We start from the raw sequence: 23818 nt of genomic DNA, 5'->3' as shown, positions 1-23818 counted from the left end.
ACATCTTTATTCTTGATTACAATCGGCCATTATAACATATACAAATGCATATTAACCACTTTGACCGATTGTCTATTAACCACTAATTCATATACATAAATTTTACAACTCAACTCATCATTCTCCACATTATTTACCTTAATTCACATTCGGAAATCGTAGAACACATACTAACGATTTAACATTACAATTCAAATTTTCACACACTAATAAACACATTCGGCAAAACTTTATTTCAATTCACTTTAAAACACCAACAACTAAATTATTTCTTGGCACCTTTATCACATTTTCACAATCGGTATAACCATGTTACCAATATAATACATCAAAATTTACTTATCCAAGACTACATTCAGCATATATATATTCACATAAACACAATAGCCGATTGTTATTTATCATCTAATTCGACTTTCAATAACCCCAAATTATAAACAATATTCAATTCCCTAATTAAGATATCAATTGAAAACTTCACAAACAAAGATTAACAAGCTTAGGGCTCATCTAATAACCATTTATAATTTAAAACTTTAAACGTTCGAAATCTAACATTTTACCCACATGGCCGAATACATGTTTTGCCCCAACTAAGGAAATTTATACACTCACAACCCATCAATTCATTTTCCACTTAATTACATCAATTCAAAGCTCAATTTAATAAGAACATGCTTAATTTAAATAAAAACAAATTTCCTTTCCCAAAAACATATATATATACGGCAACTTCAACTTCATACCTCTCAACAATGAATTCAACTTAATCATTCATTAACATTACACTCATTCGGCTATCATATAAGCAAAATTAACATCTAAACAACACCTTCCAAAAGCTATCAAATTATCACAATTTAACGAATTGCCGAATGCACATATGTTCAATAATTCATGAATTTAAACCATGGGGTAACTATACAATGCACTTATCAATTTAATTTCATAAACAATTACAAAAAAATTACATTAACATACCTTTGATTTATGAAATAATCATGGCCGAATGCCTTGGCTTCTTCTTCTATTTTTCTTTCACTAGTTACGGCAATGGGGAAAAGAAAGATGAACATACATTGTTTTTATCACTCTTTTCTTATTTTAATTATTCTTTATTTCATAATATAAAGCCATTAACTATTATAATGCTAAAATAAAATGCATATATTATCTATCAACCATCATTATGGTCGGCCACTATATTAAAAGTGGTCCATTTGGCATGCAAGTCCCCCATGTCAATAATTCATGCATTATTTGGCCACTTTAAAAATCACCTATCACATTTTCAAGTCTTATCACATGAGTCCTTTATTATAAATTAACACCTAATTGATAAAATCAAGGCACGAAATATTCACACATACAAATTCCACATACAATTAGCACCGAATATAACATCTAATTATTTTCGTGACTCGATTTTGTGGTTCTGAAACCACTTTTCGATTAGGGTCAAATTAGGGTTGTCACAATCATATCTGAAGAGAAAGTGATGAAGGGAGATTTAGCAAGCATTCGCCCTTATGAGCCTAGAAGTTTCTGAACAACTGGACTGTGGAAGAAACTCCTGTAGTTTTTAGAGTTGATACAGAGTAATGTTCAAAACACACTTGTTGTTTTAAAACCTAGAAACAATAAGAATTTTTTGTGAAATAGGCTTATGTTCTAAACGTCTTTATTTCAATAAAAATACATTTTTACAGCTCATTTTGAGCAAATATTTCTTTTATCCTGAAGAAATATTCTTTTATTCTTGCATTTCATTTCATAATCATGCCGTACAAATGAGCTATTCTTAGATCCATTTGTTTTTTTTTTTATATTTTTGAAATTCTTTTGTGCCTACAATAGGTCTCTAGATATTAATGACATGAGTGACGCTGTTATGGACTCAGAATTCCCTTTTGAGCGAGACAGGTGTCGGGAGGGATCTCAGGATTTTGAAAATGATGGAAACTGTAACTTATCTCCAGATTTGTTAAGGATGGTAGAACAGGAAGAGAAACAGATCCTACCTCACAAAGAGATGATAAGGAATGTGACCTTGGAAGAAGGGAAAGAGGTGCACATTGGAACTTGCATAACCGAGGAAACAAGATGAGGCCTTATTGAATTATTGCAAGAGTTCAAAGACGTCTTCATGTGGTCGTATCAGGATATGCTTGGGTTGAGTGCCGATATTGTGGTACACCACGTCCCCATAAAAGAAGAGTGTAAGCCAGTCCAGCAGAAGCTTCGAAGGATGAGACCCGATGTTACAGTAAAAATAGGAGAGTAGGTCAAGAAGCAATTCGATGCTAGGTTCTTACAAGTGGTTAATTACTCAGAATAGGTAGCCAACATTGTCCCCGTCCCTAAGAAAGATGGAAAAGTGCAGATGTGTGTAGATTACAAAGACTTAAATAGGGTCATCCCAAAGGACAACTTCCCACTGCCTCACATCGACACTTTGGTGGATAACACGGCAGGTTACTCACTGTTCTCCTTCATAGATGGTTTCTCTGGATACAATAAGAAAAAGATGCATCCTGAAGAAATGAAAAAGACCACATTCATAACCGTGTGGGGAACATTTTGCTATAAGGTGATGCCATTCGGGTTAAAAAATGCGGGAGCAACGTATCAAAGAGCCATGGTAACCTTGTTTCACGACATGATGCACAAAGAAATTGAGGTTTACGTCGACGATATGATCGCAAAATCTCGAACAGAAAAGAAGCATGTACGGGTTTTGAGGAAATTGTTCTTGAGGCTGTGAAAGTTTCAGTTAAAGCTCAATCCAACAAAATGTACTTTCGGAGCTAGGTTAGAAAAATTGTTGGGTTTTATAGTCAGTGAAAAGGGAATCGAGGTTGACCCCGACAAAGTCAAGGCTATACAAAAATTACCTCCGCCGCGTACTCAGAAGGAAGTTCGAGGTTTCCTGGGAAGATAAAATTACATCGCCCTGTTTATTTCACCATTAACTAAGAAATGTGGCCTCATATTTCGTCTTCTCAAGAAATACAACTCAGGTGTGTGGGATGATGAGTGTCAGAAAACCTTTTACAAGGTTAAACAATATTTTTCCAATCCCCCAGTGCAAACGCCACCTAGTCCTAGTAGGCCATTGATTCTGTATTTGACAGTATTTGACAATTCAATGGGATGTGTGCTTGGACAACATGATGAGACAGGAAAAAAAGAAAAGGTGATATATTACCTCAGTAAGAAATTCACTAAGTGTGAAATGAGATACTCACCAAACAAGTTAGTGGATGGTGTGATGATGCTCCAATTGATCTCCAACCTTCACGAGCTTCCAAGCACTATAAAACAGAGAAAATAAAACCTAGTAAGCATTTTATGCTTAGTAAGTTCGTATAACAAGAATTAAACTTACCAATCTCATTTATTAAATTTAATCATACAATAACATGTTTTCCATTAACTTGGCAAATTACCTAATCACATGCACTAAATCAAACAAGTTAGTTACATAAGTCTCATTTATATCAAATAAGTATAGTGAGCTTATCATGAAACACTTCATCAAATAATTCAAAAACATTCAAGGCATATTTCTATTTATCTTATCATTTTTATCATGTCAAGAGTTTTATCCTTTGAGTTATTGAAATATCGATGAATACTTAATTAGTACACTCAAGGTATACATATCTATAAATTGTTGATTCTTATTCAGAGAGTATACTCTCGAGCCACATGTTAGGATGCTCAAACGAGCCATGTAATCATGCATCAGGACACATATCCGAGCTAATCAATAAATCATAAGGGTTTTAATCAGGGAACTCATAGAGCTTTTTAGGTATCTCCGAAGAGATAATATCATGGAGCACCAAATAAGGTAACAGGGAGTTCAAGCAAGCTTAACAGGACGCTCATATAGAGCTGCGTTTGTGTCCGCATTAAATGGGGGATCACAACTGATCGAAACATGTATCAGGACGCTCACAAAGAGCTGCGGTAGTGCGCAACACATGCTAAATCACTACCGATCAGACTGCTCGTAGGAACTATATAACAAGATGCTTGAGAGGCTATATCGGGATTACTCGTTCAAGCTAAATCCCTTCTGAAACATATGCAAAATCATATTCATATACGGGAAATCACATGTATCCATTGATTTACATTATCCAATCGGAACTTAACATTTTAATGACATTTTCTATCATGTGATCATTCATATATTTATAACATTCATATAACCATAAAACATTTACTTTATTCAAATTAAATATAACATTCAATTGAAACATATTAATATATATAAATAAGTTAAAGAACTTACCTCGATAATAATTCGTACAAGAAAATCTACTAATCTGAAACATTCTCTTTTCCTCGATCTAGCTTTGAATTTGTGGTATCTGGATCTATATAAATGAATTTAATCATCAATTTCTCAAATTGATGATTCTATTGAACTTAATTTACATCCTAGACAAAAATACCATTTTCCCCCTAAACTTTTCATAAATTCCAATTTCGTCCCTAGGCTCGGAATATGAAATTCATGCAATTTACTCCTTATTCCAAGCCTAATTGAAATTTCAATATAAAATTTATAGCACATGTATTCTATAAAATTTAGAATTTTTCTTCAATTTTTTAAAACTTTACAATTTAGTCCCTAAATAATGTTTTCATCAAAATTCACTTTGTAAAAGTTGTTTATCTATCAACAAACTTTCATATTCTTCCATAAATTTCAAATTTTCAGCATATTCATCCATGGCATAACTTCTATACTTTGATAAATTTTCAAATTAATTCCCCAAATAGATAGATTAGACTATCCCGATCTCAAAAATATAAAAAATACTAAAAACGGGGCTTGAATACTTACCCAATTATGCCAAGAAAGTTTGTTTTCTCTTTCCTAAGGTTTCCATGGAATATTTGGGGAAGAAGATGATATAAAATTATTTTTATTTCTTATTAATTATTTATCATCCATTAATTTTTTCTCTTTTCCAATTTCCCTTTTTTAATTTTTCTATGGATGAATCATCAAAAATATCTACTTACTTTTCTTTAATGGTCTAATTACCATATAAGGATCTCAAGTTTTGAATTTCATAACTATTTGATCCTTCTATCTACTAGAATCCAACTTTTTCATTTTATGCAATTTGGTCCTATCCGTAATTAAGCACAAAATCAATAAAATTTTCTTATGACATTTCTATCAAAATACTAACCATGAAAAAATATAAAATATAAAAATAATTTTTTTCGGCTCAAATTTGTGGTCCTAAAATCACTGTTCCGATTTCGCTGAAAATGAGTTGTTATAAAAGTGTTGAGTATGAGTCTCCACCCATTGGGTTATTTGAGGCACTATAACGGAGCATGTACTTCGGCCTGCTCAACTCGGTGGATTGTATTTGATATTTGTGGGAGTTTGGAGATCTGTTTATTTGATGTATGATCACCCGATTAAGCCGTGAGAAATGTATGCCAATATATTTATGTGTGATTATTGTTATATCATTCGATGTTAATAAGCCATGAAAATTAAATTGACATGTTTCTTTATTATGGCTAATAATTAGTGATTGATTGGATGTGATTTAAGCATGATTTGAATGTTGATTTAAGTAGATAATTGTTGGGCTTGAGGAGCTGAGCAAGAGAGTACCAAGAAATTTAGGCTTGGTAGAGACTTTATTACACATTTTAGAGATTGTAATCGGGCATTGTGGAACTCCCGGGAAATAGTTTAATTTTGGTTGTAATTGGACTTTGGACATTGGAAATTTTATTTTGGATGATTTTATAATAATTTTGAGGTATGTTTGAGTTTAATTATTGAATGATTTACGGTGTATTGTTGTTTGATTACATGATGATTGATAACACGATGTATGAGGCATGAAATTTATACTAACGTTTGTTTAAATGAAGCTTCCATAAAGTGTGTTACTAGCGACTAAGGTATGCCACTTGTTTGATTTATTTGGCCTTTTTTATGCATGAAATTGATTGCCTAATTCTATACAATTGAGGCTTAATTGATGTCAATAAATTCAATTGAAGGTGTATGTATATGTATTAATTAATAGTAGTTAAATCAGGTTTAATTAACCATTAAAATATGCAAAATTGAGTTTTAAAACGAATTTTTTGCAAAAACAGGTGTAGTGGTTTTCACACGAGCCTGTGAGGAGTTGCAAATAGGTGTGTGGGTAAGTGACACACGCGTGTGACGACTGGAGTTATCACAGACGGGTGGTGCGATCAGCCTAAAAGGTTTTCACAACACAAACACGTTCATTTAATGACACACGGTCTGGGGGACACGGCCGTGTGGGTTTTGGGATTTGAATTTTGTCTTTTTAAATTGGTATTATAATTTGTTTATGTTCAAATTTAGTCCTAAAAATTGATTAGTCTAATTAAAGCCTTAGATAAGGAAACTTAGTAAAATTTTAGAATTAGTTTCGTAATGAGTAAAATTCAATAGGAACGCAGTTAATTTTGAATTTGGAATAGGTCCTGATAGTTTATATTTGTTACAATTTAGTCCTTAATAATAAAACTTGAATTAGACATAGTAAATGAACTCAAATTAAGCTGAAATTTTTAGGCTTACATAATTTGACTAAAAGAAGGTCAGTAAAAACTTAAATCTAAAATTGGGTTTGTAATGGCCTAAATTCAAAATTATCGGAACAGTGGTTTCGTAACCACAAATCCGATTTAAAGAGAAATTTATTTCAATATTTTTGCATGAAAATTGATATGATACAGAGAAGATTATCATGGCCCCTGTGCAAGGATGACACGCACAAATCGAGAAATGGTCCAAATTTTTAGTTGTAATGGCCTAAATTCAAAATTATCGGAACAGTGGTTTCGTAACCACAAATCCGATTTAAAGAGAAATTTATTTCAATATTTTTGCATGAAAATTGATATGATAGGAAAATCGTATGAAAATATTGATAGAAAAATTTTACCGATTTAGTGATTAGATAGAAAAAGAAATTATTGAAAAAATTGGGTAAAAACAAGGTATCGAGACCTCTATCTCATAAAACCGAGTCAAAAATAATTTTATAAATATTTATGAAATGTTATTAATGTGGTATTAAAATTTCGTTAGGAAATTTTAATGTTTGGGTAGTCAATTAAATGAAAAGGACTAAATTGTAATAGGTGTAAAAGTTACTAGAATGATTAAATAGCTTAAAAGACTAATGAGAAAGGATTTAAAAGGCAATTAGACCCAAAAGTTATTTGGGCTGGATGGAAAGGGTATGAAATCAGCAGAAAAATTGATAAATTAAGGGTAAAATTGGAATATTGTAAAATTAACTAAATAAAACTAAGACTAAATAGGAAATATCTAGATTTCTCTTCATTTCTCTTCATTTCTCTTCAATTCCAGCAGCTAAAAACGCCATAGGAGGGTTCTCTAAGCTGGTATTTCATAATTTTTGCACCAAGTGAGTTAATCCTTGCTTTTTTCTTGTAATTTTTGTGTTTCTAAGACTTTTACAACTAGGTCCTACTATTAAATTATAAATGTAATACCCCTACCCGTATTCATTGCCGGAATAGGGTACGAGGCATTATCGGAGTTTACGAATTAATTTTTTTTTATATTCAATATAGCCCCTTTATAAATATCTAACCTTCCCTGAAATATTAAATCGAGACCAATCCGCATCAACCAAATCAATTCAACATATTTTCAAGATAAATTCATGCATATTTATAAGATAACGTCATCACATATTTAAAACCAGGTTTGTTAACCATACTAATGGCTAACTTTACATTCATTTCACGTTAACATTTACTTTGTTAGCTTATACATGCCATTGATTTCCAAAATAAAGTTTCTTTATATACCGAAATCCTGAGGTTGACAGTGTGATGTGTCTCCGACCAAATCCGACCTCCGAGCTCTTAACACTACAAAACAGGGAAAAAGGAAACGGGGTAAGCACTTCGTGCTTAGTAAGCTCATGTAACAAGAATTATACTTACCTAATATTTTCAATACAATACAATACAATAAACATCCATATATCCATTCAATGCATTATTACCCTAATATGCACAAACTCAACATTCAAGTTAGTACAGTAATTTCCATGTACCAATAATATATACCATGATTGAAGAGCTCATCAATATCATAATTTCCATTTCCTTGTTATTTTTTTATACTTATCCCGTTGAATTTATCGGAATTTCGATGGATTTTCAGAGGTACACTTTTAGTGTACAATTCCGGGTCCGTCAATTCATATTCATGTGCGCACATTTCCATTTCAGAGAGCACACTCCCGCGAACCTCAACCTTGCAGCGGGATTACCAGTCCAGGCTAAATCTCCTGCAATATAAACTCATAGAGTATTGTCAGGATTACCAGTCCAGGCTAAATCCCCTGCAACGACAATTACTCTAATGAGCTTGGATCTGAATTACCAGTCCAGGCTAAATTCAGACCCTAATTCGGATTACCCGTCCGGGCTAGATCTTTTTTACCGTCAATTCCTTTTCAGAGATCCATCGAAATTTTCCTTTCATTCAACCGGGATTTCTTCCCATTTTTATCAAATATATCAATTTTTATACAATGAACATTCAAATCATATTCATATAAAAAACGTGCATTTCAAGCATTTAAGAATATAATTCAAGTTACATGAACTTACCTTGATACTTGTTTGTAAACAATAAAAATCTACTAATCCCGAACTTTTTCCTTTCCTCGATCTAACTCCGTATTTGAATCTTACGGATCTAAATAAATAAATTTAATTATCAATTTAATACATTTCATGTTCATATGCAACATTCTCTATAATTCAACTATTATTTATAGTTCATTCAAAGCTGTCTACTTGAGTCATAGTCACTAAATTATTTATAACTTGATCTAAGGAACTCCAAATTAAGATCCGTTAATTTTCCCTGAAACTAGACTCATATATATTTTTACCATAAAATTTTCAGAATTTTTGGTTCAGCCAATAAGTACAGTTTATTCTTTAAAGTCACCCCTGTTCTGCTGTCGACAGTTCTGACCCTTCTTCACTAAAAATTAATTATCTCTTCATAAAAAATTCAAATAATGTTCTTGTTTGTTTCTCTTAAAAATAGACTTATTAAGGATTCTAGAAATATAAATTTAAGCCCATAATTGTTTTTCTTCAATTTTTATGATTTTTCAAAGTCAGAACAGGGGAACTCGAATTCATTCTGACCTTGTCTCACAAAATTCATTATATCTCAAAATTTACAAATCCATTGCTTACACTATTTCTTCTATGAGAAACTAGACTCAATAAGCTTTAATGTCATATTGTTTTTCATCTTCTAATTCGATTTCTACAATTTATGGTGATTTTTCAAATTTAGTCTACTGCTGCTGTCCAAACTGTTTTTGTGCAAGCTATTTATTACCATTTTTCCCCTAAGCTTTTAATAAATGATAATTTCGTCCCTACTCAATTAGCCTCTCAATTGAGCTGATTTTTCTCAATTAACATTTTATTATATCACCTTAAACTAGTTTACAACCTTTAGGAATCTGAATTTCAGCAATAGACTTTAATTCCAAGCATTTTCACAATTAGGTCCTAAAAATCAATTTCTATTGAAATTACCTAATAAAATCATCTCATAAACAAATTAAAGCTTTAATTTCATTCTATTTCATCATAAACTTACAGCACTCAACCATTGTGACTTTCAATTTCATCCATGAAATCAAAAACTAATGAATTTAATAGTAGGACCTAGTTGTAAAAGTCTTAGAAACACAAAATTACAAGAAAAAGGCAAGGATTAACTCACTTGGTGAAAAAATTATGAAATACCAGCTTAGAGAACCCTCCTATGGCGTTTTTAGCTGCTGTAATTGAAGAGAAATGAAGAGAAATCTAGATATTTCCTATTTAGTCCTAGTTTTATTTAGTTAATTTTGCAATATTCCAATTTTACCCTTAATTTATCAATTTTTCTGCTGATTTCATACCCTTGCCGTCCAGCCCAAATAAATTTTGGGTCTAATTTCCTTTTAAATCCTTTCTCATTAGACTTTTAAGCTATTTAATCATTCTAGCAACTTTTACACCTATTACAATTTAGTCCTTTTCATTTAATTGACTACCCAAACATTAAAATTTCCTAACGAAATTTTAATACCAGATTAATAACATTTCATAAATATTTATAAAACTATTTTTGACTCGGTTTTATGAGATAGAGGTCTCGATACCTTGTTTTTACCTAATTTCTTCAATAATTTCTTTTTCTATCTAATCACTAAATCGGTAAAATTTTTCTATCAATATTTTCATACGATTTTCCTATCATATCAATTTTCATGCAAAAATATTGAAATAAATTTCTCTTTAAATCGGATTTGTGGTTACGAAACCACTGTTCCGATAATTTTGAATTTAGGCCATTATAGGGTTAGTTTTACCATGGGTAATAAAATGACAAAGATGCCCTTAGGTGTTATAAATAATTTGCTTCTGCATTACCTAGGAAAAGTTTAAAATTGGATTATAGTTTGCTTCTGCATTAATAAATAACTAATAATTAGATAAGATTGAGATGTTATAAGGGCGGGGTGTGTCTTGGGTATTTGTTAGCCGGAGAGTCAATTAGGTGGCTAATGTAATGCTTCGAATTCGAGTCGGTCTGTCTCGATCGGGTTTAGGGGTGTCACTCTGACCATAATTTGCAAAAAGACTTCAAACAAGCTCTCAATCTGAAGCAAGAACTTTACTTATGTGTCTTATTTTGAGTTATATGCGAGAACAAGAGATTCAACGATGTAGATTAGTGAATGAGAAGAAATGGAGCAACATTATCGATGAAATATCAATAATGGATTGAAAGTTAACCCCAACTTTTAATGACTTGTTGGAAATTGTAGATTAAAAATTCATGATTATTCATGAGCACCTATTAGAAAGTGATGATTTATTCAAAAGATGATTCCATGAGACATTTTTTCTAAGAAGTATGTCCAATGGAAATCAAACGTAAAGGATTGTGACTCTTTAAATTAGTGTCTATTGAGTGTATATAAATAGAGGGTCTATGGTGCTGACAAATCAAAATTACAATCAATCCTATTTTTTAGAAAATAAAGTAAGAGTTAAGGAATTACTCGATTTTTTCTAATAAAAGGTAATTCAAAAGCTTCGTTCTATTCTTGGAGGACCTTTGTCTTAACCCTTTAGCAACTTTGTGTGGGGACAAATAGTTCTCATTGGAAAGCGTCAGCCGTGTCTCAAAGTTTACTGTTTATTAATATCGTCTCCGAATCTATCTTTTCCATTCTATATATCCAATAATCAAAGAGAACTAATTTGAAGATGGCAACAGAGGCTACCATCGCATTCAAAGTGATGAACCAAGAGTTTGTGAAACTTAATCGATTTGATGGTTCAAACTTCAATCGTTGGAAGGACAAGATGTTGTTCCTTACTATCATAAATGTGGCGTACATTCTGGATCCAAACCTACAACTCGTGGAGGATCCTGCCCTTAATGCAAACCCCGAGGAAATTATGAAAGTGGCTGAACTCAAGAAGAAGCGTGAAGAAGACAATTTCACATGTCGAGGACATATTCTCAACACCTTGTCTGATCGATTGTATGATTACTACATGTCAATGCAACCCCCGATGAAAATATGGAAAGCTCTTGAAAAGAAATACAACACTGAGTGATAAGGTACTGATAAATTTTTAATGATGAAATATTTCAAATTCAAAATGCTCGATATTATATTACAAGTCTTTGTCAGTAGGCTTCGTGACTTGAAAGTTGTTATTTCAAAATTATTACAAGTTGGGGCTATCATCTCGAAGTTGCCCTCGTCTTGGAACAATTATTTAAAGAAACGTTTGCATATGGCAAAGGACTTCACTGTGAGAAAATAGTTAGGCATTTGTGTATTGAAGAGGAAACTCAGACATGTAATGCGGTGTATCTTCCCCAAAGTTCTAAAGTGAACCATGTGAGTGAGTCCAAGAACTCTCAAAATGGTAAGCGAAAGGCCACATGTGAGACCAATGACGTACAAGACAAAAAAAAATCTTGCAATTGTTATTCTTGCAATAAGAAATGACACTATATTAAGAATTGCAGACTTATCAAAAAAAAAAAGCAAGATGCCACAACTTCCAAATCAAATATGGTAGAGGACATGGACTTAGTGACCATGGTTATGGAAGAGATCTCTTGCTAAATATAAAGTTGTGGCCACAATGTAGGTTCCCCATTTTCGTATATTGTGATAGCGAATCTACCATGTCTCGAGCATACAATAAGGTGTACAATGGAAAGTCTAGACATATAAGTTTGAGACATGAGTATGTAAGACAATTGATTAGGGACGGTGTGATAACTATTACCTATGTTAAGTCAGTAGACAATTTAGCGAATCCATTGACAAAATGTTTGTCAAGAGATTTGGTTGAGAGTACCACCACTAAGATGGGATTAAAACCATTCTAATCACATTATTGAAAACAGAAACCCTACCTTGTTCTAGCCTAAAGTTAGTTTCGAGGTTCAAAGGTAATAAAAAATTATCGAATGACAATGTGCACTAAAGATCAGGATTTAGTGTTTATATTTTAGGAGGATGAGTTTTGCTCTTAATTGATAGACATTAATTGTCATGAAACCCACCTATATGGACATGAAGTGGTGTCGTTTCAACAAGATTTTCTTTATGGTTTTCTCTCGTACATGTTCATGTAACGAGATAAGGACATGATCATAGCGATGCTAAAGCAAATTAATCTCTTACTCTAATACTTTATGGTTATGTGTGAAATTTTTTTGATATTGACTTTAAGAGTGATGGTTCAAGTGGCTAGCCACCACTTATTTTGTTGATACTTTAAAGAGTTTGCATTAAATGAAGGTTTAATCTATAGACAACCTTTTTTATGCATAATCGTTGTGTAATTATTTTTTGGAATTAGCAATCTAGTAGGGGATTGTTGGAAATTGTAGATTGCAAATTCATGATTATTCATGAGCATTTATTAGAAAGTGATGATTATTCAAAAGATACATTTGATTCCATGAGACATGTTTTTCTAGGAAGTATGCCCAATGGAAATCAAACATAAAGGATTGTGACACTTTAAAATAGTGTCTATTGAGTGTACATAAATAGAGGACATATGGTGCTCACAAATCAAAATTACAATCAATCCTATTTTTCAAAAATTAAAGTAAGAGTTAGGAAATTCTTTGATTTTGCTAATAAAATGAAATTCAAAAGTTTCGTTGTATCCAAAGAGGATCTTTGTCTTAACCCTTTAGCAACTTTGTATGGAACAAATAATTCTCTTTGGAAAGCGTCACCTGTGCCTCGTAATCTATTGTTTATTTCAATATCGTCTCTGAATCTGTCTTCTCCATTCTATATATCCAACATGACTTACATGTTATTTTGCATGACTTTGTCACGGTTAAAGCAACAAAAGAAAATAGACCAACTATAAAAGAGGCAAAAGAATGGGCTAGGAAAGATGTAGGCATGGATATCTCTTTTTGCTGACCCTAATCACTCTTACTTTCTATCTTTGTTTTTGCCTCTCTTCGTTATTGTTCTATGTAAAAAAAACACACACACACAATTTAGTATTAGTTAAATAACATTTATTCAATTGAAAATTGATTTAAAATTTTTAATAAATTCTTAATTAATATAATAAATATTTGTGCTTTTTAATTTATCACATAATATCATCCTTCTTAAAAAAAACTATAATTCATTTGAATTATTTACATTTTAGGTAAATTTTTTCTTTCATATAACATAATCTAATTTATTATTAATTTGTTAATGTAACTCTATTTACATGAGTTGAAGATGGATCATTAAAGGCCGAGTCTTAAAAATGATATGTTGACTTTGATTATTATTGTTTATTTTAAAATCAAATCAAATAATAAAAAATATTTAAATTTAAATATATAAATAGGATAAATCGAATTAAATTCAAGTTTATATATATTTGAAACTGGATGGTAACTCGACTAATAAACAAGTCTATGTCGAAAACTGTATAATTTAGATTCTTTTAATATAAAAAATAGTGAAAATACTGAAAAGTAAAAGAATTTGTATCATTCCCATATTTGTAAATGAGTATTTGTGAGACTGAAATCAAATTACTGCAATTCTTAAACATATAATTATTACATTTGCATAATGCATCCGATCGAACATCCGATCCTCTTTTAAAACTAGGATTCATATAGGACAGGTATGGCTAAAATGAACCTTTATTTTATTTGAAATTTTCTTTTGTTTATGTCTTTATTATTCTTTTCCTTAATCACGAAGAGAAAATTAAAAAAAAAATGGAAAAAGGTGATTGGAGGGAGCAGCAAGAAATAGTTGTATTGAAGCTCTATAACTTTTGAATAACAATTTATAATTTCAACCTATTTTGAATTATTAATTCATAATAATAATATTTTATTGAAAAAGAGAATCAATATAAAAGAAAAGACTTGCTCTCTTAACTAAGTCTCAGAGGAAACCTCAAAGAAACATCCACTTCATTTATGACGCGATGTCGGTTGCGTCATTCTTCCACCTAGGAACATTCTCGAAAAAACATTCCAAAATTTCCAGAATCCTTCAAACTAATTATTTTTATTTTTATTATGCTATAAATTACCTACAGATGCTGAAGTGATTCACTTGGCATCCAAAAACCAGAAAAAAAAAAAAATCGCAGTTTCAACAATGGCAGATGCAGCAAACAACGTTGTCGAGACGATCAACGGTGATTGTCACGATTTTAAGTCTCTTCTCTCTTCTTCAGACAGGGATTTCCTCGTACGCAACAACGGTGATCAGGTAATTGGCTCCCTTACCGATATATATCTTTCTGCTCTTTTAAAAATTGTTCTTTTGTTGTTTTTGTGATTTTATCAATCTTTTACTTTTAGGTTCAAACTTAAAAGGGTTTATATGTATTTTTGTTTAATATATATGAACTTGCTGTTTATTGGGTATTCCCTTTAATCGATGGAAATTACGGTCTGTCACTGTTTAGGTTTTTTTTTATTATTAAAGCCTGAAATTTTGATTTTACAGGTTAAAATCGATAGCTTGAAGGGGAAGAAACTTGGATTGTATTTCTCAGCATCTTGGTGCGGTCCATGCCGTAGATTCACCCCAAATTTAATCGAGGTGTACACCGAGCTCTCAACGAAAGGCGATTTCGAGGTCATTTTTGTCTCGGCAGATGAAGATGAAGAGTCATTCAATGGTTACTTCTCCAAGATGCCATGGCTTGCAATCCCTTTCTCTGATTCAGAGGCACGCAAGCGCTTAGATGAGCCGTTCAGTGTGATGGGAATACCTCACCTCGTGCTCTTGGATGAAAATGGTAAAGTCTTGACCGAAGAGGGGGTTGAGATTATTCGTGAGTATGGAGAGGAAGGGTACCCTTTCACCCCCGAGAAGATCCAAGAATTAAAAGATTTAGAAGAAAAGGCCAAGAAGGAACAGTCCATCAAAACAATCTTGGTTTCCCGATCTCGTGACTTTGTAGTTACTTCTGATGGAAGTAAGGTAAATTTCATGATTGGATTTGCCATTTGTGGATTTTCTAGCCTTTTCTAATGAGTTTGAACACATCATCCTTACCATCCTAATCTGTGTGCTGTTCTTGATTTGTATTGTAGGTGCCGGTGTCCGAACTTGAGGGGAAGACTGTAGGTATATATTTCTCAGCGTCTTCAATCAAGCCATCTGCTGATTTTACTCAAAAACTTGCTGAAGTTTATAGTAAGTTGAAAGAAAATGGGGAGAAATTCGAGGTGGTTATGATATCGCTTGATGATGATGAGGAATCCTTCAGGCAAAGCTTTGGGGCACCATGGTTGGCATTGCCTTTGAAAGACAAGAGCTGTGAGAAATTGGCTAGGTATTTCGAGCTCTTGACCCTTCCCACTGTTGTCATTATCGGGCCAGATGGAAAAACTCTCCACCCTAATGCTGCTGATGCGATTGATGAACACGGGATTGTGGCCTACCCCTTCACCCCCGAAAAATTTGCGGAGCTTAAAGAAATAGAGAAAGCAAGTGAGGCAGCACAAACTCTGGAATCAGTTCTGGTTTCAGGGGGTTTAGATTTTGTCCTAGGGAAGGATGGGGCTAAGGTATGATTGTTTGTTTTCCTTTGATGCTGGCAATTCTTACTATATCATGTTTACTTGTCTTAACTAAAATGCTGATATGAGTGAAAATCAATCCACTATTTCAGGTCAAGGTGGCCGACTTGGTGGGGAAGACCATTCTCTTGTACTTCTCAGCCCATTGGTGCCCACCATGCCGTGCTTTCACTCCGAGCCTTGTTGAAGTATATAAGAAGATCAAGGAAAAGGATGATGCATTTGAAGTGATATTTATTTCGAGTGACAGGGACCAAGCCTCCTTTGATGAGTATTATTCGGGAATGCCTTGGTTGGCTCTTCCGTTCAATGATGCTCGGAAATCATCATTAAGTCGCAAATTCAAGGTCCAAGGCATCCCTATGCTTATAGCACTCGGACCAACTGGAAAAACTATTACAAAAGAGGCAAGGAGTCTGGTCATGGGTCATGGGGCGGATGCTTATCCTTTCACTGAGGAGAGGTTGAAGGAGATTGAGGCACAGATTGAGGAGATGGCAAAAGGGTGGCCGGAGAAACTGAAAGATGAACGGCATGAGGAGCATGAGCTGGTGCTCACTCGTCGCAGTAATTATGTCTGTGATGCATGCAAGGAAAACGGACAAGTCTGGTCATTTTACTGTGAAGAATGTGACTTTGATCTACATCCCAAATGTGCCCTGGAGAAAGAAACCAAAGCTGATGCAAAAGAAGGTTGGGTCTGTGATGGGGAGGTCTGCACTAGAGCTTCATGAATTATGTCCATGTATACACCAACACACTAGTTGGCTGTCCTGTTGATGCAGCGTGGATCATATGTGTGCTATGTAATAAGATCTTGAGATGCAGTGTTGAAAGACTTTGTTATCTATATTGGCCCAATCCTGTTTCCTGGTTTAATTGAACCCACATTTTTATCGTATTATTCACGTAACTATCAAATGCTGGGAGTAATAATATGGTTCTACTACGAATATGGTGGGAGATTGGTTTCTTTGATATTTGAAACATAAAACATATATGCACTTCATGCTTAGGTTTATATTATATGTTACAAGTTACAAGAGAAGGAAATCCTCTTTAGTATCACAAGTAACTCTTTATAATTAATATATTTTCTATTTAAATTTAATTTTAATATTAAATTCTTTTCCCTAACATTTGAATTTGGTTTCAATGTTTATGAATTCTTTTCAGTTAAGTATTAAGTTTAACTTCAATATTCAATTTAATACTTAAATTTTTTCTATTTCAATGAAGTACTTGTATTTCTATTATTAGAGCATACGTAATGCCATTTGATTTAAGTATTAAATTGAATATTCAAGCGAAATTTAATTATTAAATTAAATAAATAAAAAAAATTAGATACTAAATGATATATCAACCCATTATAAAAAAGTATATATAATTTTTGAATACCTATTTATGTCTGACCTCATAATTGTATTTACAATAGATTATAAAATTATGGATGCTTTTGAATTTCTAATTATTTTGATAAAAGTAAATTAAATATATATGTAATGGGTCAAAATTGTCCGGCTCAAATCACCAAAAATTAAAAAACCAAATACAAACTAAAAACCCAAACCACTAAAATTAAAACCAAACCTAGGCCCAAAACAACCCAAACTCTAAAAGCCCAAACCAAACAAACAAAAATACCCTAAGTTATCTAAGGGTTTCAGCTGTCGCACGCCCCATGCCTCCCTCGCGCGCCGCACGCTACTCCGTGACGTGCGCCGCTCCACCATGCCACGTCAGTAGCGTGTCTACCTACGCACTTGCAAAAGGCCGGATATTCAGTTGTAATTCGGCTATATAAGGCTGCGAATAACAATGTTTTTTACATGAATACAAAGCAATACGAGAATACTTTTTCGAATACAAAAAACGGGTTCAAAACTCACCAAATAGTTTAAAAACAGCAGGCAAGAAGCAAGATCTAAAGGCCAAGGGTATTCTTTTAGTCTTATTTTATTTTATTTTCTTCATTTTTTTTTCCTTTCGAATCTATTATATATATAGTTGTTTCTTTTTTTAACAAAAACTTACCTTTTTTCGGCGACGGCGGCGCGTGCGGTGGTCCGTCGCCGGAGTCTTGGCCGGAGGAGGAGAGGTTGAAGAGAAGCTGATGAGAGGGTTTGAGGTTTTTTAAAAAAAAAATAAAATAAAGGCTCAAATGATTTTTTGGACAAAACATTGGCTTATATAGTAATACCAAAACGACGTCGTTTTGGCTTAGGGTAATAAGCATCAAAACGGCGCCATTTGGCTTGACCTGCGCGACCCGATCCGATACCCTGGAGGATCCGCATGTTTTGTTGAAAGGGGCTATTTGCGCAGTCAGTCCCTCCCATTTGCGTTGCTATTTGATTAGGCCCATATTCATTCCCTTTTATTTTTTAATTTTGCCCAGGAATTTCGTGTCAGTTTTGTTTTAATCCGCGATTAAACACTGCGTTCTGGTAATTGGGAATATTTTCTTTTTAAATCCTCCCTTGTTTGCGCGCATTATATTTTAGTCCTTAATTCTGTTTTAATGGTTTATTTATTTAGGAAATATCTTTTTGATTTTGTTTTTGTTTCCTTTGAGTCCTTTTTCTTTTAAATTTCGATTTTTGTAAATTTTTTTATTTTAAGTTATTTATTATCCTTGTTTTATATTATTCATTATTGTAAATTATTTTATATTATTCATTTTTTCTTAAAAAAAATTTGATTTAATATATCTTATTTGATTTATTTTATATACATTACTTATTTGACGCAGCTTTATTTATTTATTTTAAATATATGTTTTTATTTTTTATTTTTTTATTATTATAAACTTTTATACGCTGTTTATTTTTAAACTTTTGTGTACATCATTTTTTTTACTATTTATTTTGAACCTCTTTTATACTTTCTATTTGTTATTTTTTTTAATTTGTTTTTCATATTATTCATTAAATATTTTTATATATATTATTTATTTGAAATTCATATATATTTTATCTATTTTAAATATGTATATATATAATTTGGTTTAAAATGTTTAAAATGTTATTTTTTTATTTTTTATTTTTACATTTTTGTTATTATCTATTTTAACTTTTTATATAACGACTCATTTTAAATTTTTATACCTTATTTATTTTAATGTTTTCATATATTATGTATTTGAAATTCTTTTTACACCTTATATATTTTGAATTGTTTATAAATTATTTTTAAAGAGTTTTGTCGAAACCATTTTTTTCAAAAACGGAAATCGACTTTTTAAAACGAAATATGGAGTCGCCATCAATCTTTTTTGTTTAGGTGTGATCGGATCACCTAATAAAAAATTTTATTAAAATATCAATTTTGGCCTACAAATTTTGACAAGATGGGTTTGGGAGTCGGTTACGTACGAGGAAGGGTTAGCACCCCCGTTACGCCCAAAATTGGTACCAAATTGATTAAATACTGTCCTTATGTCATAAATTTTTAAAAAAATATTTTGAAATACAATTTCTTTTAAAACATTTGAATGACTCAAATTGGACGTTAAAATTCTTTTGTTTCGAAGGAATACAGTATCACATCCAACACGTTAGGACACGATCCTTTATACCCTCAAAACCACGATCAATTCTTGATGCTCATACATTTGAAAATTACAAAAGGATATTCGATTATTTGGTCCAACGAAAAAACCGAAACCCAACACGTTAGGGCACGATTTCTCGGATTTCCAAACATAGAACATTGCCTTGTTTTAAAATTTAGAAAACACGGATGAAATTTTAAAAGGATATTTGATTATTTTGGAAAAATGGAAAAATTGAAACTCAGCACGTTAGGGCACGATTTCCCGAATTTTCAAACGTCAAACATTGCCTTCGTTTTGGGAAATTTTCAGGTAAACAATTATAAAGTTGGTTCAAAATGCATTAGTTGATTCACTTGAAATAAAAACGAGAAGACCAATATCAATCAAAACATTGAAATTTGAATCACGATGCAATAATATAAAAAAATCAAAGTTACAAACATGGAACAATATACATAGATGAAATATTATACAAGTGAACAAAAAAGAACAAATTAACATACACACAATAGCAATGAGCTCACATCCAAGAAACAAATTAGAATAAAATATAACAAGTTTCGAACATAGATGAACAAAAATTAAAATAATAGTACAAAAGACTAATAAACAATATGAAACAATAATACGTGAAATAATATGAAAACGAAAACAACACATAACATACAAAACAATATGAAAATCAGGAGTCAATGTAATATAAAACAATTTATAAACTATCAAACATATGAAAATTTATGAATGAACTACACATGCTAGAGTTTGAAATGATTTTGAAATGATTTACATGTAAAAAACTACTAATATATGAATGATTATTCAAATAGCTATTATGGAAAAAAAATCTTGAGTAAATAATGTACACAATATTTTAAAAACAAAACATCTATTTAAAGTTGATGGTATAAATATAATGGAAAAAAATTAAAAATATGTAAAAAAAATATATATGAAAGGATTTTAAATAATGAAGATATACAATAAAATATTTTTTAAGGAATGAACTATATACATAATAGATTTGAAAAGAAATATATATACCTAAATAGATTTTGTTAACAAAATAAAAATACATATATATATATACACATAAAACATGGAATTGATAATGTACATAGAATAAAGCTAATTTTAACATAAGATATATATATAATATAAAGGTAATTTAAAATAAATATTATCCAAAATTTTAAAACAAAATAATATAAAAGAGAATTTTAAAATAATAATTTTAGAATTTAAACAAATAAATAAAAAATAAAAAAAGTAAAATTATTAAAGTAATTCCAAATGTATATTTAAATAAATTTTTAAAGACGAATAATAAATGAATTTTTTTTTAAAAAAAATAATGAATTACACATATTGAAATGAAAAGAAAACTTAATTGAAATAAAATTAAACTAACAGAGATAATTAATAAATAAAATAAATCATTGAAACTGACATAAGGACCAAAATGCAATGCACGCGAATGTACAAGGGCTAAAAATGCAAATGTTTCCAACCCCAAAAAACAGCACTCAGGCGCGGACTAAATTGGAATGGTGCGCAAACTCCAGGGTAAATTTAAAAAACAAATAAAATGCAAATAGGGGCTAATTTAAAGCTGGCGCGAAGGGGAAGGACTGAACGCACAAATTACTCATTTAAGGGGTAAATGCTCGGATCCATATGGTCAACACGCGGGCTATCTCTCCCCCCCTCCCCCTCAAATGTTGCTTTAAAATTAAATAAAACCTTTATTTTGTTTCTTTTTTTTAAAACATTAAAAAAGCCTTTTAGAAAACCTAAAGTTTTTAAACCCTTTCTGCTAGGGTTTCAGACTAAAAATGTGCAACCACCAGACCACCACTATACGGTTGCCGACAGCGCGCAGATGATGGCTGATTCTGCCAACGGAGGAGAACTCCGACGAAGCCCATGGAGGTTTGGTAAGTGCTCTCATGTTCTTCTTCTTTTGATTATTCTTTGCACATCAAAATAACTAACAAGGTCAACAAACAAGATCAATCGAAAATCACCTCTTAAGTTTCCTTTTACACTTGTTTCTTTGCAATTGATTTTTGTGTGTATTTTGTATTCTCCGTAACCAAAAAAACATTACATATTTGTGGCTTTATATAGCCATTTACAACTATTTTTGTGCACACTTGCAGGTATGGCGGACATGGCTTAGACATGGTCCGTAGGTGCGTGGTGCGTGGTGGTGGAGAACATGGGTAGTGGCTGTTGAATGTGGGCACATAGTGGCTGAAGGGAGGCAGCAAATCTAGGGTTTCCCTCTTTACTGAAAAAATTTTATGGGCTAGGTTTTTTTTTTAAATTTGGGCTTTGTTTTATTGTAATAGGTTAATGGCTATGTTTGGGTTCTAATGGGCTAAAATTGGGTATTAGTTTTTTTGGTTTATTTGGTTTGTTAGGCCTAGGAGAAAATTGGGACCTACAGCTGCCCCTCTTTGCTCATTGTCGTGTAACGGGAATGGAGCAAAGACTTTAAAAAAGCCAATTTTACCCGGTCTTGCTGAGTCTTGACTTCTTGATGCTCTCTTTCTTCAGGTAGCCTCGCTTTAACCCATTGCGTCTTTAGGAGTATAGGAACTTTTCGTTTCAATCTGCTCCGCTACTGCTTAGAGAGATATGATTTGTAATCTTCAGCCCATTTCCCTACTACTTAAGGGGATAAGGCTAGTCTTCGATCCGCTCGACTACTGCTTAGGGAGATAAGATCTGTAATTTCCAGCCTGTTTCCCTATTGCTTAGGAGGATAAGGCTCACCGTCTTCGATCCGCTCCACTACTGCTTAGGGAGATAAGATCTGTAATTTTCAGCCTGTTTCCCTACTGCTTAGGGGGTTAAGGCTCACCGTCCTCGATCTGCTCCACTACTGCTTAAGGAGATAAGATCTGTAATTTTTAGCCTGTTGCCCTACTGCTTAGGGGATTAAGGCTCATGAATTTTTTGATGTTGCTACATTGTCCTCTAGGGACATGACCTATAGAATTGGTTTCATGTATCTATGCTTATGCTAAATAATTAGGATACTATGATCGAAATGAATCAAATGCTGTTAACTAGATGTGATGCCTATGTCAAATAATTAGGATGCTATGACTGAAATGAATCCAATGCTCCTAACTAGATGTGTCATGAATGATATATGAATGCAAAAATGTAAATGATCCTTTTTAAAAGGCTTAATGTAGCATTGCTCGTTGTTCATCGGGGCCTTATCACTGACGTATTACACTGCCATCTTGTTTGGCTAGTATTCTTGACAAAAAAACCCAAAGAAATAATCCTATTCTGCTCAGCAAGCTTGCCCCACTGTAGTTTCAAAGTCCCTTCCACTGTACCTTCTGGGATATAAAGTTTGTACTTCCCACTGCAACTTTAAGGGAATAACATTTGGTTTCTTCTATCCATCCTGCTGCAACTTAGAGGTATAGGATTCGTACCATCTTCTTCAATCAAATGATCTGCTACACCCATCTCTAGTTAACATAACCAGATGCGTATGTAAAATATCCATTTTTTTCGAGCTGATCCCATCTAATGCTTGGCCAAACATTGCTCGTCATTCATTGAGGTTGTATCATCGATGCAATATCTTGTATCTGATACTTTTGATAAAAAAAAATCTAAAGAGATAGTCACAATTTAGACTCCTCTTTCCAACCCTTAAGTTTGGTAAGTTCTAAACAATAGCTCTGTTTCAGGTTCTTGTATTATTTAGAAGCTTCTAGAGTAATATGCAGAACCTTTTTTGTGAAGGTATTATTAGTCCATTAATTATTATTTCAATGCAAAATGCTTGAAAAATATCATAACAATGGATAAAAGAGAAAATAATTGGGAGCATAGCTCGCAACAAATATGTATGTTAATCAAAAGATAGCAAACGTAATAAGAAGAAAATTTGTTGAGGCGTATCTTGAAAAGAATAAGGTAATCAAAGATAGAAAATTTAAAATGGGTAAAAATGGAAAACTAGATGCCCCAGATATCGCAGCTTGAGCTTCTTTGTACCAACTTCTTGAGGACCA

General features: G+C 32.3%; 1 protein-coding gene, 2 long non-coding RNA genes and 1 other non-coding gene across 4 annotated transcripts; 3 read left to right on the top strand and 1 right to left on the bottom strand.

Annotated features, from left to right (window-relative positions):
• Window positions 1-6725: 6725 nt before the first annotated feature.
• LOC121225561 (U6 spliceosomal RNA) lies at window positions 6726-6832 on the top strand. Its single transcript, XR_005923424.1, has one exon. It is a non-coding gene; the product is annotated as a U6 spliceosomal RNA (small nuclear RNA).
• Window positions 6833-13562: 6730 nt separating this feature from the next.
• LOC107886589 (probable nucleoredoxin 1) lies at window positions 13563-17063 on the top strand. The gene is made up of 4 exons (XM_016810603.2): window positions 13563-14891; window positions 15132-15611; window positions 15725-16201; window positions 16306-17063. Exons 1-4 carry the CDS (start codon window positions 14778-14780, stop codon window positions 16945-16947), a joined length of 1713 nt encoding a protein of 570 aa, XP_016666092.2. The 5' UTR covers window positions 13563-14777; the 3' UTR covers window positions 16948-17063.
• Window positions 17064-17594: 531 nt separating this feature from the next.
• LOC121220242 (uncharacterized) lies at window positions 17595-18785 on the bottom strand. Its single transcript, XR_005917405.1, has 2 exons — window positions 18251-18785; window positions 17595-18022 (listed from the first exon to the last, which is right to left on the bottom strand). It is a non-coding gene; the product is annotated as an uncharacterized lncRNA (long non-coding RNA).
• LOC121220243 (uncharacterized) lies at window positions 18029-23477 on the top strand. The gene is made up of 3 exons (XR_005917416.1): window positions 18029-18153; window positions 21590-21706; window positions 21932-23477. It is a non-coding gene; the product is annotated as an uncharacterized lncRNA (long non-coding RNA).
• Window positions 23478-23818: the final 341 nt, after the last annotated feature.

This window comes from Gossypium hirsutum, chromosome A03 (assembly GCF_007990345.1).
Source record: "Gossypium hirsutum isolate 1008001.06 chromosome A03, Gossypium_hirsutum_v2.1, whole genome shotgun sequence".
In the NCBI taxonomy this organism is placed as follows: Eukaryota; Viridiplantae; Streptophyta; class Magnoliopsida; order Malvales; family Malvaceae; genus Gossypium; species Gossypium hirsutum.
This window is presented reverse-complemented; position numbering and strand designations above follow the sequence as displayed.

Excerpts from the sequence above, each read along its gene's own strand:
- LOC107886589 (XM_016810603.2), top strand. The coding sequence starts at position 14,778 with ATGGCAGATGCAGCAAACAACGTTGTCGAGACGATCAACGGTGATTGT. Across the intron at positions 14,892-15,131 it reads TACGCAACAACGGTGATCAG|GTTAAAATCGATAGCTTGAA; the intron begins GTAATTGGCTCC and ends TTGATTTTACAG. Across the intron at positions 16,202-16,305 it reads TAGGGAAGGATGGGGCTAAG|GTCAAGGTGGCCGACTTGGT; the intron begins GTATGATTGTTT and ends CCACTATTTCAG.